At 38.4% G+C, this 19,471-nt stretch overlaps 1 protein-coding gene across 2 annotated transcripts in view; it reads right to left on the bottom strand.

The window, feature by feature from the left end:
• Positions 1-9,797: 9,797 nt before the first annotated feature.
• ATAD2B (ATPase family AAA domain containing 2B) overlaps positions 9,798-19,471 on the bottom strand; it is an 83,242-nt gene continuing 73,568 nt past the window's right edge. For both annotated transcript variants that reach the window (XM_067294348.1, XM_067294347.1), the window contains exons 25-28: positions 18,530-19,225; positions 15,275-15,402; positions 14,267-14,395; positions 9,798-12,486 (exon numbers count right to left, since the gene is read on the bottom strand). In XM_067294348.1, the coding sequence (XP_067150449.1) occupies positions 12,445-12,486; positions 14,267-14,395; positions 15,275-15,402; positions 18,530-19,225 (995 nt within the window). In that variant the 3' untranslated portion in view covers positions 9,798-12,444. The remainder of the gene's footprint in view (positions 12,487-14,266; positions 14,396-15,274; positions 15,403-18,529; positions 19,226-19,471) is intronic.

Here is a 19,471-nt window from a genome sequence, read left to right on the forward strand (position 1 = left end):
CTTTGTTATGCAGTTGTTTTATTTATTCTTTAAAGAAAAAAAATAAGCACAACAAAATTATATACTAGTATGTCATTTAAAGTATTTATGTCAAACAGGGTGCAAGTGTGAACCTAAAGATTGGAGCACAAGTTTCTAACTGCCTGGGGCAGGACTAATTTTAGTGTTGGTGTGTGTCTACCTCCAAAGGAGGTGCTACCTGTCAACAAGACCTAAACACATTCAACATTTCCAATTTAGCTTATTTCTTCATTTCTCACACTGGAACAAAACTGGCTATTTCTGTGAATAATACTAAAAACAGGGTTATCTGTAATGGTATTGTATATAGTTTATGTTTACTGTTAAGTTCTTGTTATATTATAATAAATATATTTATAGATCTAGATCCAGCATCCAGATTGGATTACTTTTGTCACGAGTGAACAAGAGACGCTGCCACATTAACAGTTACTTTAGTTTTCATCCTGGCCATGGATGAAAATGTTTTCATTCCAGTTAGTTTCTCTTGCCAATCCAAAAATGTATTGCCAAGATTTAAATGCCTAGTAGCTTCCAAAGTCCCTGCACATTCTCATTTCAGAAAATTTCTTAGAAGTGATTTTGGATTTTGCTCATCAAGACTTTTTCTTGTCTCCATTTCCCCAAACTTACTACAAAGTAAAGAGCCAAAGGGCTAACATTTATAAAACTATCTTGAAGCTTTATCTTAAAACCTCACTAAACAGGGTTTGGGGTGGGTTTTTTTGTTTGTTTTTAAAACAAAAAGTTAGGATTTGTACTGTACTCTGCTGTGATGTCTAGAAGATGAAAGCCACTCTTGTCCTCTGGTCAAAATTCCTCCATATCTCAGAGTGGGAGCTCCGTAATTCATGGGACACTTCTTTCAGAGAGCTCTAAGCGCAGCAGTTGAGGGTTTCTCTGATGTTTCCCTAGGATGTCGTCTGGCAGCTGGAACACTGGATGCAGGACAAGGAGGAGCCATATATAACTCATCTCAAATACCACTGTGGTGGAACGTTTCATCGGGATCTTAGGAGCTAATATCTGCTATACGCATTAACAGAAATAATCTGACATATATTGAAACCGTCTCAGCTCCTTGCAGGGTGCAAGTATTTAGGAGGTTGACTGCAGTTTTTAAACATTTTAGTTTAGGTGGAGTGGCTTAGGTTGAACAGCCTGGGAAGATCACCGACCGCCTTGCTCTTCGCTATTATACGGCCCTGCCGCAATACTTGCCAACCTTTCCATGAACACCGCGCGAAGGATCTCTTAGCACCGGTCAGAAATACTTGGTAGGATGAACAAGACACCGGCTCTTTGCTTTACTTGTATGTGAAAATTATTTTAGCTCCCCTCTGGGAAACTAGCTGAGAGCTTTTGCCAAATGAATCATGTGCGCGTATCTGCTCAGAGATTTTTCTTCTTAAAAGCTTTTAAGAAACTCAGGGGACAGGCTGGCTCAGCAGACTGATAGCTCCTTCGCTTGCTGGTGCGACTCGAGCCTCGCTCAGCCGGGCAGGAGAGTGATCGCAGAAGGGGGCTGTTCACGGCTCTCAGGAAATCCCCTACCCCGATTTACATGACAGTCACCCGCTTTTCTCCCCTTGTTTCACCTGGTGGCAAACAGACTGTACCAAAAAAACCCTCAACAACTCAGTCTTTTAATTAATTGCATCTAGGTGATAAGGCTGAGCTTAGCGCCGTGCAATCAGAGCAACCTAACTGCAGCGTTCATTAAACGCTGTTCGTTAAACACTAGCAGGAGCACCGCTCTCAGCGACCGGAAGGATTAGCTAGGAGAGGAGCTGGAGCCTGCAGCTTCTGCCTCGCTTCACGGTGCCCTTGTGCCTAATCAGTAATGGCAGCAAACACGCCAGCTACTTCAAGTACTTACCCACCCTGAGCCTCGTGAAGAACTTCCCTGAAAATTGGAACTGTTCCCAAAGCTTCATTCAGCCTTCTCCAATGCAGGGAAAAAGTTCTCTTGGAACCACATTGCTTCCCCACCAAAACCTGAAGGAGGTGATTTAATATGCTATAAGGGGGACAAACCTAGAAACAGCATATGAAGTCGGCTCCTGGAAGATTGCAACCTGCGCCAGATCCCTAAAAAGATACCAACCCTGTATCCGCTTTGACTTTTTTTTTTTTTTAAACACAACTTTTCATGCTAATTCAAGCTTCTTAAATTGGATGAAACCCTTAAGCTAACCTCTTAATGCCTTCCTGCCCTTTCAAAAGTCTGCTCAAAACCATGAGCCAAACATGCTTTCAGCTGGTATAGAGATGCCAGCACGTATGGAAAGGCGGCAGTAAGTTCCGGTCATCGGTGAGTGTTTTGGGTTGATAACTTCAGACCGCAGGAAAAGCCAGAAAGAAAATGGTCTTGCGGGAAGCAGATGGATGTGTCTCAGGCACAGCGTTTCCATCACTCATTACATTAAGCTGGACAGCGATCGCAGAGCAGAAACACCATTTTTCCTCTGAAAAGCCAATCTGTTTGAGGCATGATTAAACACTCGCTGAGGTTTGAATTCAAGCACGCAAGAGCTGCCATCCTGGCCCGAAGAAACATGCAGCTAGACTCCTTCGCCGAGCTGGGCTGAGCAACAGAAATTAAGTCCCTCTGCAAGTATGAAAAGCAGAGCAGTACAGTTGCCAGCTGCTGGAGATAGGAAACATAGCGGCAGGCTACCTTGGAAAGTGACTGTCCCCTTGCACTAAGCTAGTTGGGTGTTCTTCTTTGGGTAACACACACTACTTTTAGTAATTCCTGTTTAGCTAGTGGATTTCTTAAAGAGTAACAAAATCCAATTTTCTTTATCTAAGCAAATTCTATTTCAATCAGTACTAGCTTTACACACAGAATTAAATGTTTTGGCTCAGTTAGTACCTAGGAGGAGGAAGCTCCAGCGTTGTCATCAAGCCAAATCAACCTCTGAATTTATTTATTTATTTATTTTTTTATTAGTGGCGGTCTATAAAATAAGGGTTTGAAAGGCTGCCTGCTGCTTTTAATTTCATCATCTGTTACTTTTAACCAGCACACTCTTTTCCTTCAGAATTCACATCCCAGATCTCACACAGCAGGTTTCACACCGGCAATGATATCAAGCTCTTTCACAGCCTGTCCAGAGAACAGTGCTGGTAACTCAGGGTTTTTAATAGCTTGACAGACAACTTTGGCACCTAGCTTGCAAGCAATGTAATTAATACAGAACCAGCAGTTATCGTGACAGCTTCAGGTAAGCCCAAGTCTGCTTAATGTCATGCCTAGGACTACAGGCAATACACACGCTTTCGCCACTGTCCAGCATCAGTGGCCTTTTCTCATGGTCTTGTGGCTAAAGAGTTGATTTGAAGCCACCAGTGGCTCTCCTACAAAAACTTCGGGCCATCCCTTCTTCCCACCCTGTAAAAAATAAAGGTTTATAAAAACAATAGCTCTTACAGGTAGAAAGGAACCAATACCTCTACGCATTTGGGGAACTTAGTCAAACACAGCAGCTCTTAATTTGTAATACGATGCCTTTGGGCTGGTGTACAACGCCGGAGTAAGGATCAGTGAGCTGAACTGCGGAGGCGATGCACTGAATGCTTTGAGCCTTAAGAGTATAACACACACTGTGCTCTACCAGAAACGCTGCCCTCCGCGCAGGTAAAACTAATCAGCCCCGGCAAAGCAAGGCAAGTTTTTAAAGCCCACTGGAATTTCTGCAGCCACTCAGTTTCCATTAAAAAAGATTGTCTTTTAATACGTTATTTACCTCCATGTCCACTGAATGCAGCGTTCCCTTACTTCTCAACACGGAGTTCAGATCTACCCACTTCAGTTAATCCCCAGCTTTTCTGCGAGCTGCCTGTTTACGTATCGGAATATATAAATGCCACACGCAGCCTTTCAAGGCAAAATGAAGAGTGGAAATGTGGCAGGGACTAAGGGTTTGGGAACGGCTCGCATTTCTGTTTTCTATTTGGAAAGAAGCATCCTGCGGGGATCAAGACATCATTTCCAGGCTGTTCACTGCCTGAAGAGGGTATTAGACTTCCCCTAATGGATAAGGATTTTTAAATTCAGGAGTTAACTTACACTCAACGATCTCAAGAAAGCCTTCAACGCTCTGCCCTGCTGACACGCGTTTTTAATGACACTTGGCGTGCCTGAGCGTTTCAGAAGGAGTGCTGATAATGTGACAATTACCAAAGGGGCAAGGGAGATGACTAGGTAATTACCGGGCATTCACCTGACATCAATCCCAAGCAAAAATGGAAAGATGGTATCTAACTAAACTGTCCTGAATCAAAAAGATAAGAATAAATACCGTGATATTCTAGAAAATAGGCTGTATCACATAAACCCGATTTCATTCTCTGACAGGATTACACATTTGATTGATAAGGTAATAGATTTTCAACAGCTTGTGACAAAATACTTCAACTTTCTCACTGTACAGCACTCACAGTGCAAATATTAAAACAGGCTAAGAACAGGCAGATTAATTGAGGAATATCTAACCTATTCAAGTAATTCTCAATTTGGTATTATCAGAGTATTTCTAGTGGGGGCTTTGTGAGTATCCTCTCCTTCCAACATCCTGAAAGGAAAATGTTGACATAAATCACTGCTCCTAAACCTGTGGAAGACGAAGATTAGTAGAGCAGAATAACTAGAACAACTCATACGTGTTGTGTTGGCTCCTTTGGCTAGCTGGGACCATTAGAACAAAACTTCTTTTAATAAAACTAAATGGCCCCTCAGAGAGCTGGGAATGAGGAATGCTGATGTTCGGGATGGAGAACTGCACCATGAAAAACTGCAAGTTTGAGAAGTCGAGCAACAAGAACTCCCTGCCCAATTTCACAGCATAAAAGGGCTAAATTGATCTTTGGATGTGTAAAAAGAACAGCGAGTAGGAATCAGTGATTTTAGTTCTATATATGGCACTGGTGGGACCAATGCTGGAATATCACATCAATTTCCACTGTGAACAAATGTTTTAAAAGATGTTGAAAATTGACCTACTACAGAAAAGAGCCACAAAATTGACTTAAAGGCTGGAGAAAATGCAGTGAAAGCCATAAAGAGCTCATTTCGCTCAACAAAAAGAAGACTGAGAGGCTACTTGATCACAGTGCATTAGTATCTCGGAGGGGAGGGGGGCAACCTGCGCATGAAAAGTCTCTTTAATCCAGAACAGAAAGACAAAACAAGCAGCAGTGTCTGGAAGTAGAAGCCAGACAAAACACAAATGAGGAATAAGGTACGTGTTTCTGCCAGTGGTCTTAACTACTTCATCAAAAGCTCAAAGAACAGGGTAGATGTGCTATCTCTCCAGATCAAGACTACCTGCCGTTCTTGAAGACTGGTCAGCCAAACAAGTTAGTAGACTCTGTACATGCATGAGATTAAGTCATATGTCCCACAGCACCAGATCGAACAAACCAGTGCTCTCTTCTGGCATTACACTCTCTGAATAAACCTGAATTTTAGTGACAAACCCGTAAATACTTAATTCATCCTTAGGTGTCAAGAGTTAACAGAGTAGTCTCCGTTTCCAGAATTTATTCTCATGTATTGAGAAGATGAACGCTGTAAAATTTAATGCTCTGTTTGTGCTTTCCTGGTTGTTCTCCACATCTGGTGAAAAGGAAGCTTTTTATTAAAAAATAAATAAATAAAATAATTAAAAAAAACCCCCACTCTCTGCCTTCTGGAACTAAATTTTAGAGCAAGGCTCTGAAGCACTCTAACCCTGGTATAAAGGCTAGCCATTAATTTTAAACCCATTATACCTCCAATGTTTTATGAAAATGTAGTCCTATGCTTATATTTCTGATACTTAAAATGTCTACACAAAACAGCAATTTATTACTAAACTGATGTCCTTTAATAATCACAGACAATATGTGACTATTCATGTCACGTTCCCTTCACCTTGCTGAACTTTTTATGGTGGCAGAGCGAATGAATTGGGCATCACTTAAATTATTTACAACTCTGTTCAATAGAAACCTAAACCAGATTGGCAATTTCCCCTTGCCTATCACCAAAATCAGATCTCGCTGTTTTTCAAGGTAGGCTCCACATACACAAGGCATCCTCCAGGGTATAACCTATTCGGCAAGAGAACACAAGATGTTTATGACAGCAACAGAGCTGGAGTTTTGGAGGTCACAAATAGCTCCCTAATTAAAGCAACATTATTATTTTTTTTTCAATAGAAGAGTAACTCCATTTCTTAGCAAACTAATTTAGTCTGAAGTTAACGTATTTTCCAGGATGAATTGATTTTCTGTGTTTTGGTCTCTGCTTTAATTCCTTTGCTAGAGAAATATTTCACAAGGAGCCCTCTCAAAACTTCCCCAAGTGTTTCTTTCCTTTCGATCTAGATTCCCAAAGCTGAAGAGTCATTTGGTCCTCTATAGACTCCTACTTCCATATGGACACACAGTCAAATGTCTCTGGGTCACAGCACAATTCAAATTTTACATTGAAGAGAAGGGTTTTTCTCCTATTCATCGCAATATAATTAAGCTCCACAAAAAGCAGATGACAAGTGGTCCGAGTATTGTCAGTAGCCACCCAGTCTCAAGGGTTTCTCACATTTCTCACGCAAACTCTGCCAACTTCTGGATTGCCATAAGACAGAAGCAAGCAAAAACAAAACATGGACAGAAGTCCACCACAGCAGAACCGACTCAGCCTCTGCAATGTGCCAACACATCGTAAGAGCTGCAGCGCTGCTGCCCCAACCGCAGATGCTGAACAACCTGTTCCTCTGTACTCCATCTGCTCTAGACCACCTTCCACCATGCTATCACAGGTCTACAAATGGGCTTTGGTCAATAAACCTTCATGGTTTGGTCAACCTTCTCCTTGCAAAGGAGAGAAGTGGGCTCCTGCAGTCTGAATCTGCTGCTCATTAAGAAATATCCCCTCTCTGCCTAAAAGCTTGTCTATGCACCGAGTGTTACCTATTCTTGAGTAACTGAAGGTGAGGAGCACAAGTTACTCAATAGTATCCTTTGCACCTGAAACTCAAACACAGCTTTATCCAAAATTAGCATGCAAGCATCAGCAAGCCTTAACAGGGATGGCCAATTTTACACTAGCATTCCACTGGAAGTGGTAAAACCATTTTAAATCTGAACTATCGCATTTTTAAAAATAACTTGAGAATTTTCCTACTACTAAAGTAGGGCTCAATATAGCATAAGTCAAATATATTCCTAAAATAAGCAGAATTTAGTAGTAGTCACAGCCATTTACTGGCATTGGGTTAAACTGAAATATATTCTCTATGCAAATGATCACATTGTAAAAGAATTACTCACCTAGAAATGAAATGAGGCTGAATTAGTTAGTCTTAAAGTTTATAATCTCTGATTTCTACATAACAGTTAGATGACCACAACTGATGCATAAAAGGGGAAGAAAAATGTAGTGCTTGGCTTCATTAAGCGGTTCATAAGTTTACTGATTTGGCTTTCAGAACTTTTTTCTCAGGTAGTGCTAATTTAAACCCCAAATACTACAAGTCGAGATCCAAAACTTCATCCAAGGGAGAAACCAACAGCAGGAGAAAGCAGTCTTAACCCAACTTGAGATACAGAACAAAGTGATCTCATTTTTATTTAAATAAATTATCTGAAGGGCTTAAAGATGAACCGGAGGATGGGCAGCACCGCAAGTTCAAGGAAGTACAGGAAATTGCATGTAAAAACTTTGTTCAAGGCAGAAACCAACAGCAGGAGAAAGCAGTCTTAAGCAGTGAACATTTGACAAACATGGGCATTACACAAAGCTTTTACTCAAGCTTTATTAACAACACCTGATGCAACCAAACTACTGCTAATTCATACTTCTGAAGCACTGTTTGTTTAGGCTTCACTGCGTATTTTTACAAGATCACTTTTGCAATGCCCACCCAATATACAGCTCAAAATACAGTAAAGTACAGTCCCTTTTACGACTGATCGTTGTTACAGCCGCTGTCAGAAGTTGGGCCTGACCTCTCAGCTCCATCACCACTCCTGAAGGATGGGCACAGATACACAAGACCTCATACCCTGCACTCTTTCTTCAGAGAAACCACCCCTTGGACGGTTTTAAGTGCAGTGCCGATATCTGCAGGGCAACGGGTTTCACACTGTTCGGATCAGAATGACCGATATGACCGTGCCGATACGAACGGAGCCTAGGCTCTAGCTGATGAGCTTCTTTATCCCGACTATCTTTTGGCATACTATTTTTATGTAACATCTAGCTGTGCTTTTAAAGCCGCATATAAAAACGGAATTGCAGTCAGACCTGAAACAAGCTAAACTACTCTTTTGCCCAGGAGCGCTCCAGTTTAAGAAACATAGGGAGGAAAAGAGGAAAAGGACCAAGAGTGCCATATGTCCTTCACCTCAGCAGAGACCATACCAGATCTGTAGAACAGCTTGTCACACTCTGTTCCACATTACATAAACTACGTGCCATTTGCTAGCTCCAGAGGAATTGCCAGGAGAGCTCTCATACAAGTAAGATGTGGGCTGATTCTTAACTTGCATAACCTATAGCAGCTTGTCCTCCTATGCAAAAGTTATCGGGGGGGAGGGGGGGGGAACAAAGCAATTCCCAGACATATTAGAAGTTTATCTTCAAGAAAAACACAAAAAGTAAGAAAAACTTTCATAAATAGGAAAGAAAGTGTTTCTTAAAAAAAAAAAAATACTCAAATGGAAAAACTCTGATATTGGACGCTGACGTACCGCAAGCAGTCCTTGGTGTTTCAACTGAATATAAAAATTTCTAAGCACAGAGCGTAACTTAATAACAATTAAGTTATTTACTTGCCAATGCACAATGCAGATTTCACTTCAGCCAAAATTAATCATAGATGTATTTTTCTTTAATGGCCAAACACTGAAAGCAAAACAGATTTAAACTGCTCAAAAACAACTAAGCAGCAAGATCCCGGAGTGAAATATGTCAGCTGCAAAAATCAAGGAAGTCTGGTAAGAAAAAGACTGAAATCAACTATAAGGTAGCATTTCATTTAAATACAACAATATTTTTAAAGGAGCTAAAGCTGTGTTTTCTTGTCATCTTTATTCAAGTATTTCACAGCAGTTATATTACAAATTACAGTAAAATGTTCAAAATTTCCAGAAGTTCAAAAAAAATTAAATAACTTACTCCAAACTAATGTAAAATGAAGTCAAAATGCAAAACATCAATTTAAACACAGTTCTGAATAAAACTATAGGATCCAAAATATACCATAGTTGATGAAGGAAGTCTACTTAATCCACAAAGTAGACACACGTTAATGAAACCAAACAGGACTCCCCAATGTCTAAATAACCCAATGTACAAGATACAAAAGATGCAAGTACAAGCCCAAATTCAAGCTTATGTTGTGATTACAAATAAAATAAAAACAGAACAAATGACTGTCAGCTGCAGGACCTGCCATTCAAGAGACTGAAGGTAAAACCAGAGCTGACAACCAACTTAATCAATTAAAAAAAAAAAAAAAAAAAAGGAAGACAGGATATTACAAAAAACAGTAATCCTATAAATACATTGGCATATGAGGAAATCAAGTAACAATACAGAGGACACAAAACAAAACAAACAAAAAAAATCACAGGTGAGATTCAAGCTTGCAAATACAATCAACTCCATAGCCATCAACTTCACCCAAGAGCAACTCCAGTATCTCCAACACAGCCCCACCAGCCCCCCAGAGAAACCTCCTTTCTTCTGCTTGGCCACACTTTATTGACCCCAGCACAAGGACTCACACAGGAGTTTATTTGCAATTTTCACAACAAGAAACAAGGAAGAGAGGTCAATTTGTACAAACTCTTGCCAGTGCTATATGGCAAAAAATTAAAAACATACAAAGAGTAAACAAGTTTAGACCACATGGATAGATTAACAGCTGCTTTAACTCTATAACCACCAGACATCTGTAAAGGAAAACAAAACTGAAGTGTGGTTATTTGGGCTAGGAAGGCGGATATATTATTTTATGCAAGTTGTCCACTACAACATTTTAAATTGGCTACTTTTCTCTAAAACATCATGGTAGCTCCTCAATTAGTAAAGCTGCCTCCTAAGGTTTTTCCAATCAACAACTGACAGTAAAAATTTTCCTTTAGAAATGTGACCTTTTAGAACCATTTTAAATGCTAGGCATTAGCTTAAATTTGCTTTTCAAACTCACTGGTGACTAAAATTCTCAACTGTTTTAATTAATATAAATTCATTATCTTGTTAAAAACGTATGCAGTTTTATCTTCCACAAGTGCTGCTGTTACTTGAACAAAAACTTCTTTGAGTAAGTGAAACTGGAATAAATATTTTTAAAAAATTCTGCAGCAAGAACCTGAGACTTGCAAAAAACCCTTTTATCAGAAACTTGCTACAAAAAATCTGCTACATTTTATTTAATCAAATCTTAAAGTTTGTAACAATTTCCATTAAAATACAAAATGCTGTTAATGTACCAGACACAAAAATATCTCAAACAGGTATGATGCTAATAAATACTAAATGAAACATGGAAAAAAATCCCATAATCAAATCCGAGATCAAAGAATCTCATTTAAAATGTGTTTTCTGCTTGTTTTTGTTGTTTTTAATCGCACTTTCCCACCTAAAAAATACAGCGTTTCTGCACGGGTTGCATTTAGAAGGTGTAACTAGATGTACATGAACACTCGAAACCTTTTTCTGTCATTAGTGATAATGAAAAAAAAGTGGCATTCAGGGGAGAGAAAGATCAAAGGTAGAATTATGTTTAAACATAAAATGCAAAGCACTTTGGATTACTGCAGTAGCCCAAGGCCCACGGTTGTTTCTCTGCAGTGGCAAACTGCTATTAGCCAGAGAGGTGGAGACAAGTACCTTAGCTTCAGCTTGTAAATGGGAGCAGAGTGATTACAAGTCCTCCATAAACACTGTTGGTAACTAAAATACAAAAAGCTGAGGTAGCGCAGTATCTCTGCAGTAGTCCAAGACCGTTTTCTCTAATTAAAAACTAACCACACTGTGTTGCATATTTTTGGAAAGACATTTCCGCAGCTACATAGGGACGGTTACAATGAACGGTTAAAGATGGTGACACTAGCCAAATTTGCTACAACATTTTCCGCTTAAGTCTGAAAAATCAGCCTAGGTAATGTTTCAACATTGAGCCTGCGAACTTCTACTGCAACATGCTTTTTTTTTTTTTTTTTTCCTTGAAACTGCCTAGACTGTGTTCTCTCCAATTTCCAGAAAGGTTTTGAACTACACAATTCAGACCCAGAGACCTGCGATCTGAACAGATCAAGTCAAGAGTCTGTCTTCCAGTCCCCACCACATTAACAATGCTGTGCATGGACTGAGTTGCAAAGCCTAGTTTAAGTCGTATTTTCAAGCGAGCTTGGCCTCCAGGATTTTGACCAACTACAGCATTTTCTTCCCTGCATTGCACAGTCCAAGCTACATCACGAACACAGAACTTTAGAAAGAAACCTGCCAGTAATAAGCTTTTTTTGTTTTTTCCAAAGAACTCAAAATGGACAACAAATCAAGTGATGGGAAAATGCTTCATTTTCAGCAACACAGAAGAGTTTCACTGTGTAACTTGTTTCTAAAACAAATACATACCAATGAAATAAAAGAATTTCACCATTTTGGTAAAGTATGTGGCTTTTTCAGTGTGTCTTAGTTTAGTTCTGTAGAGTAAGACAGGCGTTATATAACCATAATACTGGTTGCCATCCAATTGAAGAGAATACAAATCATCCTTCTGGAGATCTTCATTCTGAAGACAGCTTTCTAACATTGCCATTTGCTATAATCCAGACCAACTGATTAGCCTTATCTTTCTCAAATGACTAAAAGGCACATTAAAGGCAGTTCTAGAGAGCCTCATCTTCAAATTATTGTACATCCAGTTACTCAAGGTTCCTACCACAATGCATCACTGCCATCTTTAGAACAGATTTTTTTGTCCATTACCCCAGAGAAGAGAAAAATTGGAAAGAAAATTAAAAAAAAAAAGTTGCCTGTTTAAAAATATTCGACTTAGATCTGCTCTTTCCAGTTCTCTTGTGTTGGTCTCCACTTTGCCTGCAGTTTCCCAAAAGATAACGCACGTAGAGTGAACAAGAGCAGATAAGAGAACAGTTTCTGTAGCACCAAAAATCTCCAAGCTGTGGCATTGTATTCTTTATTTATATCAGATACAACTATATGAAGTTCCGTTTGGTTCTTGTAGGCTGGTTGGTTTCAGGTACCTGAGACAATAGCACCAAATTCAACAGAAAGAAAAAGAGAGAGCACTTAAGATCAAGGCTCTGCACATACTTGGTGCAAATGGAAACTGAATGGCTCAGAGGACTGCTCTCCCATGAGCAGTTTAAGAGAGGATAAACCCACCCATCTTGACGAGTTCACAGGAATGTTTCAAACACATGAACTGTTCTTTCCATCTCCTGCAAGAGAGACAGAACAGCAATTATACATAAATATATAAAGACAGAAAATAACTTTATGTTATGTAATCATATTTACTCTGTTTCTGGGGGGAAATCTGAACAAATACTTCATAGGAAAACAGACATTTCTGTTTATTGGTTGCCATCTGCTAGCAAAATATGGTAAAAGAAACTAATTAAACAAGTGTTAATGCCGAAAGGTACTCCACTATGACAGTCCATGAGAAAATCCAAGCGTATTAGGGTCACTTTTAAAATTAATTCACCTAGTATGTATTACGAAAACATTGCAATGACACACTGCATGAATTCAAGTCTTACTGCACACATATGCTATGGGTCACCCAGCTGTAAACACATATCTGCACATTTTGGAGAATTAAAGGTAAAGATCAGACTCTGTGTATGCCTGCTAGATAAATGTCTTTTAAATCTACCTACATTTGGTAAAAGCTTTTAAAATTTTCAACATATTTTAGGTGAGGATGGCCAAGGAATAGGATGAAAATGGTTTGAAATATATTGTGCAAAATTATTTTGCAAATTTGGAAAATATTAACCCATACAAAGGCCCTTTCAGGTTCTGTATTAAAATATTCATACAGAAAAATAGTTAGCATCCAGTGACCCAACTGGAACTAGCAATTGCTGTTGCTTTTTCAGCAGAGTTGGTTATCAGTTGGATCAGTAAGCTGATCCAAACCCCACTACAGCTAGAACAAAGATGCTGGTGGGAATGCATGTCCAGAGTTATGATCAGCCTAAGCCAGTGGTGAAATGACTCACTTACCGCTGATGTGGACAGCAGGCCTTTGAAATGCAAACACTTTAGAGGTAAAGGACGACAGCAATGCAGACAATTGGCTACATCATGCTGTATAAGACTACCTGTCTGCCCAAAGACTTTGCCAAGACCAACCAGGGTATACTTACCTATCTAAAGAAAGTATGCATGCTTTTAAGGTCTCGTATGAAAGTCACAATCAGGAAATTGCATGGAGCAGACATTTGTAAACTTTTTTTGCTTAGTTAAGCAACTGCAAGTAGGAGAAAAGCAGCAGCTGTTGGCCAAGCGTGCCTGTAAAGTAGCCTGTTTACCTTCACTGTTATTCATACCACAAATCTGGGAACTTCTGGCTCAGGAATTAAATTACACACCTCAGAAGAATGGAAGGCTGAAATAATTTTGCCACAGTTTACATCTGCAGTTCTTAAAGACTAAGTACTTACACCCAAAATGAGTAGCATGAAGCAAGTCAGTGAAGACCAGGAAGGGGAAGTACAGACTGATACACTCAGTTACCAGCCATAAAGCCTTTCTGATATCAGTTTTTACTGGTTCAATGCAAGATAGCTACAACTAAGTGTATGTCCAATACTGCAGAAGGAAAACGGAAATTAAGTGACTCACAGTCACAACAACATTTTGCAGAGACAAGATGACCACTTGAAAACTCCTGCTTCTGCTCCATTATCACTTTGTTAGCACATGCTTCTTCATGCTGTTGTAGTCTTTCCTCCTTTTCCTCCTTTCTTTTAGGTTAAAATTTTAATCCTTTTCTGAGGAAAGTGTTATCAGAAACAACCTCTGCTTATGAAGCCATTACTATATTATTTTTTTTCCATAATGTTTGTAAATATCTTTCTCAAAGTCTATTTAAAGCCTTTGCCTGCTAATACACCAATAAATCTATCAATTAACACAGTTCCTGAAAAAACAATTCTAACCAGTTCCACAAAATTCAGATAAAGAATCAAAGATACTGTACTACATCACCTCTATAAGTTGTGATTTGTCATAATCTCTACGATGTCTGTAGATGCACTGACTGAGGAGTGAATACAATCTCTCAAGTTGGTCAACAGTCAGGTTGTCACTTTTCTTAACCACCAAGTCAAGCAGTTTCTGTTGAAACAATAACATAGGGTAAAGTTGAGTTCTTTTTTTTTTTTTCTAATCACTTTTATTATTCTCTAAGGACAAATCAGAAGTGTAATCATCTTCTATAGCCCTATTTTAGAGGTATACATATAAAATGGACTACATTTGGCTATCAGTTAGGCCACTGCTTCCATGCTGATCTAAGTTAACTCAATGTCTCCTTTTACTTCTCTGCTTACATCCACACATTTTTCTTGTCTTAGATTTCATGCTAAATATGAAAGATTTTTTTCCTATCACAATACTTCTGTTGTTTCCAAAGAGATTATATGCATTTCCCAGTAAGTTAGATCTAAATTTTATAGTAAGACGAGCTAGTTTCTACAACAGATTACAGCAAATGTTGTTGTAACTTTGCTCAAATTGAGATAAAAGTGAAACAAAATTAAGTGGCAGGGGGTTCAACCTATGACCCCAAAACATCGAGACAGCTTCCAGTTTGCTTTCCAATTCACTAACAGTTCTTTCCAACGAGTACTTGTACATGAGAAGAGAGAAGATGATGTTAACTGCTAATTACTAGGCACTCAGCAGTTTCTCAGTAACTGTCATGTCCAATTAACACATAAGGGTATCTGTACAAACTACAATTAAAATAGTGGACTGCTGTGCCATTACTGTATTTGTAAAGATCATAGTAACGATGGGACAATAAGGATTCAGTAATTTTATTAACATTTTATCCAACACACACACACTGATCAACAAATCATCTTCAAAAGTTACTGCTGCCAAAATAACATTTTGCAATAAAAAAAAAAAAAAGAATTTTGCTTCATAATAGAAGAGAAAAACACTTTTCATGGGGTCTTAACAGCTGAATGAATTTTTTAGTTCTTTTACCTTTAATCTGTCATGGTCAACAACTACAGAGGGTAAGGGATCTGATGGTTCCTCTGGGACCTGCTCCAAACTTGTAGGTTTTGACTGTTCCATAGTGACTTTTCGAGTTTTCTTACTTTTGGAAATACCTGTAGTTTGAAAAGCAATTATCAGCATGTCAAAAACAACTAGCAAAATATGAAGTACAATTCAAGAAAAAAAACCTAGAATAGAAGAACCAACCTATGAATTCTTTGAGATTTCTATTCTGGGTTTATTGAAACTCACAAAGAACATTCCACATAAGGAAACTATTTCACAAAAAACATCTAAAAAGACTTCCCCAAAACTATTCAACCAGATGATAAAATTGAGAACTGATCTCAACAATTCAGCATGACTTGAATCTGTTCATAACTCACTCATAGTTTTGAGACTCACCCTCTCTGTGCCAGTGCCCCTAAGAAACCACAGACCTTTTACTTTCTATTTCCACTTTATTTTAAAAATATTTAAGATATTTATTAATATATTTATTATATATATTATATATTTATTAATCACTAAGCATTACTTTGGTTGTGACAGTTTAAAACAGTGACTAATCTTCCATCAGAGACCTTTTTTGATATGAGAAATGATGCCAAAGACAACCAACCCATTTACATATGCTAACACATGCTTATGTCCACTTTAAATTCAATTAGTGCAATTTTCTGTATTTTGAAATCTTTGCACAAACCAAGTGAAAGATACTACTTAAGTAGATTCAGTAGCATATAGCCTGACACATAAGAAAATCCAAACATATGCAGATGGAAAGCTTCCCAGGGACTCCTAGTGAACTACATTAGTATTAAAGGATTTTTTTTAAAAGCTTTTAGGGCTCTCAGGGGGATTTTCAGCTGATCTGTTCTGTTCTCACTTTGTGTCCCCATATTCCCTCACAGTCCAAGTCAGCTGGTCAGTTCACTGATTCCCATCTAAACTCGCAGACTGAGAGAACAAATTTCCAGAGTAACTACACCTGATGTAGCATAACTGTCCCTCTACTACTAAAATTCCCAGGTGGCACCAGCATTTAAAAATAGCATAAAGAAATGTGTCTCCCACCTTTCAACTCTTTCAGTAACTAAACTTCGCGTTGTTTTCCTGAAGGGGCTTTGAGACTTGCACAAGCATCTGTCTCTCATGTGGGAATACCAAACTCCTCCATGAGCACACCCTTCACCTGAACGGACCAGACCAAAGGGCAAAGTCCTTACAGTCTCATTTATCGGGAATTTTTCTTCTCTCTGTACACTCATCGCAAGATTTTTAACATCAAAATCTCCTCTAATCCTGGAAAACATTAAGGATGAGACCAGACTCTATCCTTCCCTGTAAGACATGTATTTCCTGCCTTTTTGGTACAGCCAATCCTTTCAGTTGCCCATAGAAATGAGGATAATTTGGTCCCAAATTTCCACTACATCTTGAGCAGCATCCTCCTTTACATTGCACGTCCTCACTAAAATAGTAACAAAGTAAAAATGACAGTTACTCTACTCCTTACTAGCAGATCCTCCTCCACGAGCAGAGGAAGCACCAGCCTGCCTGTAACCTGTCCTACAGGTAGGATTCCCTCGCGGGTCATTCCTTTCCCAAGACTTGTAAATGGTGGCTTAGATACTGAGGAAGATTGTATTCTCACGATGCTAGTTTAAATCATGGAATTAATTTATTTAATCTTTATAAAATACCCCAAAGTAAGAATTCCAATTTTTAGTATTTGCTAGAGAATCTCATTGTAGGTTCCCCCCCCAAAGGGTAGGAAGAGCAAGCATGATGACTCCACCAACGCACATTATTCATTAACCTCACAGGATCCTAATGGATTATGGGTGGGAGGGGGAAAGCAGTTCAGAAGTCACCCATAAAACTGGTTAAGTTTAAAACTGAATTCTGAAACGCCAGTAGTAAATTGAAAGTGTTTTTCTGTTATATCATTTCTACTTAGCAACATCAAGTTATATTGCTTCTAAGGGAAGTTCAGATGTTAAGCTAACTTTCAAAACTGTTTTTCCTAAATGAATCAAAATCCTCATCTTTCCTTCTAAAACATCTCCCATTTTCATCACCACGGTAATTCCAGCATCTGTTCTGCCAGGAAAACTTCATGCTTTGGTGACACATTTCTATTTATTTCCACCTCTGTATTAAAGCTGCTGTCCAAACCTCTCTTGGAGAATAAAATATTTTTTAAAATATCACCTGATTCCATCTCTACACTTATCCACTGTTTTTCTCTTCCTCGACTTAAAATGCCTTTCTTCTGTGGATCTCTTGTTACTATAATCATCCTCAATGTGTCCAAAATTCAACTGCTACATTTAAATATGTAATGGCTCTAACATACACCATATTCATCCTCTGTTATTCCTAGGACCTTTCTTCCACTACACATCTTATCCTTCAGGAAAATAAGTATGTACACATACAGTCCGCGTGTATATGTAATAGTGATGTTCTCCTAATTCAGATCTCTCATTAAAGCTCCTTTATTTTGTAAATCTCAGCACTAATTTTTAAAGTAAAGATTTCATTCTTTTCCATAATTCTGAAAAGCTAATTAAAAAAGCAATCATGCATAAAGCTTTTACTTTCTTCCCCGAGGAAACTCTCTCTTTTCTTCAAAGGACACGGCCCCTTCTTTTATGCACCACCAGGATTTTCCTTCTCCTTATCTTTTTGCTGCACTGTTAGCATGTTGACTGTAAACTCCAAAGTCAGATACCTTCTCCATTAGACAAACAATGGTTTTTGCTATGAGTTAAACTAGATTTTAACAAAACATTCCAAACTTTTTATTAGGAAGTCTTAAATAAATGCATTCTGTATTTCTATGGTTTCCGATCCAATGTCAATGATACTGTTATCATAAATCCCTAGATCAAAACATACATCATACAGATATGTAACTGTACTGATAATAATTTTAAAACCTTCAATTACTGTCTAAATGTTATCTCAGTATTTACAGTATTTTCCATAAAGCATAAAAAATGAACAGAATATGGTATGGTGGTAAACTTATTTGCCTAAGATAACATTAGGGCAAGTCAAGGGTAGACTGTATTTTATCTACGGAAAATTAAATGTGTAAATATATAAAGATCCAAATAAATAGACTGCAGTTCAAGTGATAGTCTCAGATATTATAATTAAAAAATATATGCATATATAACTACTTGGGCAATAAGGTAATAACTGGAAAACTGAAAACATAAGCTATACCTTCTTTATCGGGTTCAGCATCTTTAGTCTCAACGTCTGTGCTCTGTAGTGTTTTTTCATTATTGCTGCAGTGTGGTACCTCAGCTTTCACTAAATCAGCTCCTTGACTTTCACTGGAAGCTTCTGATTTCTCCTTTGGCTGATCTTCAGATGAAGGTTTTTGCTTGTTACTAGATCCATCACTGTTGTCACAGGGTGAAACAACATCAATTGATTCCATTTTGCTGTTGTGACATGCTGGAACAGGTATACCCTCTATGTTGTGCATAGATGTCTCTCCATTTACACAGTCCCCTTTTGATGTAGGGTCCTTCCTTAATTCCTTTTCAGCATTCAGAGTAACACTGTCAGTTATTAACAGCGATTCATTCGAGCTCTCTTCTTCTGTGGATGCAAAATTGTTTTCCTTTCCTGATGTCCCATTGTTAAGCCTCTGCTCTGCATCTATATCCATAATATCACAAGAGGATTCATCATTTGTCATAGAGAGATCTCCTGTTTCCTCCCCGTTCTCCTCAATGCAGTCAGTGCTGATCTCTAGCTCTCCATTTTCCAGTAATTTACCATCCTCACCATGATTTTCATCATCAGCAAATTTTGCATCATCTTCATCTTTCTTTAAATTATTGACTTTCCTCTTTTTAATAATTCCTTTGCCCCACTGTGAACGCCGTCTTGATTTTCTCCTTATTCGAACTGAATTATAAGGAGAGAAAGACACTTAAATGCACAGGTACACCTCAGTAAACAGATATTAGAATATGCTCTAACTTGAGGCAATCAAATGTGTTCACATTTAAAGGAACAAGTAAAACGCCCACTGATTTCAACGTGAGCACTAAAACCCAGTGAGTGAACATGCAATTTTGCGCAGCACTCCTACTCCAGATTATGGAAACAAGCAAGACTTGCTAGTCTTTCCTACTGAACATACTTCATAAA

The sequence above is a fragment of the Apteryx mantelli genome, chromosome 3 (genome assembly GCF_036417845.1).
Source record: "Apteryx mantelli isolate bAptMan1 chromosome 3, bAptMan1.hap1, whole genome shotgun sequence".
Taxonomy (NCBI): domain Eukaryota; kingdom Metazoa; phylum Chordata; class Aves; order Apterygiformes; family Apterygidae; genus Apteryx; species Apteryx mantelli.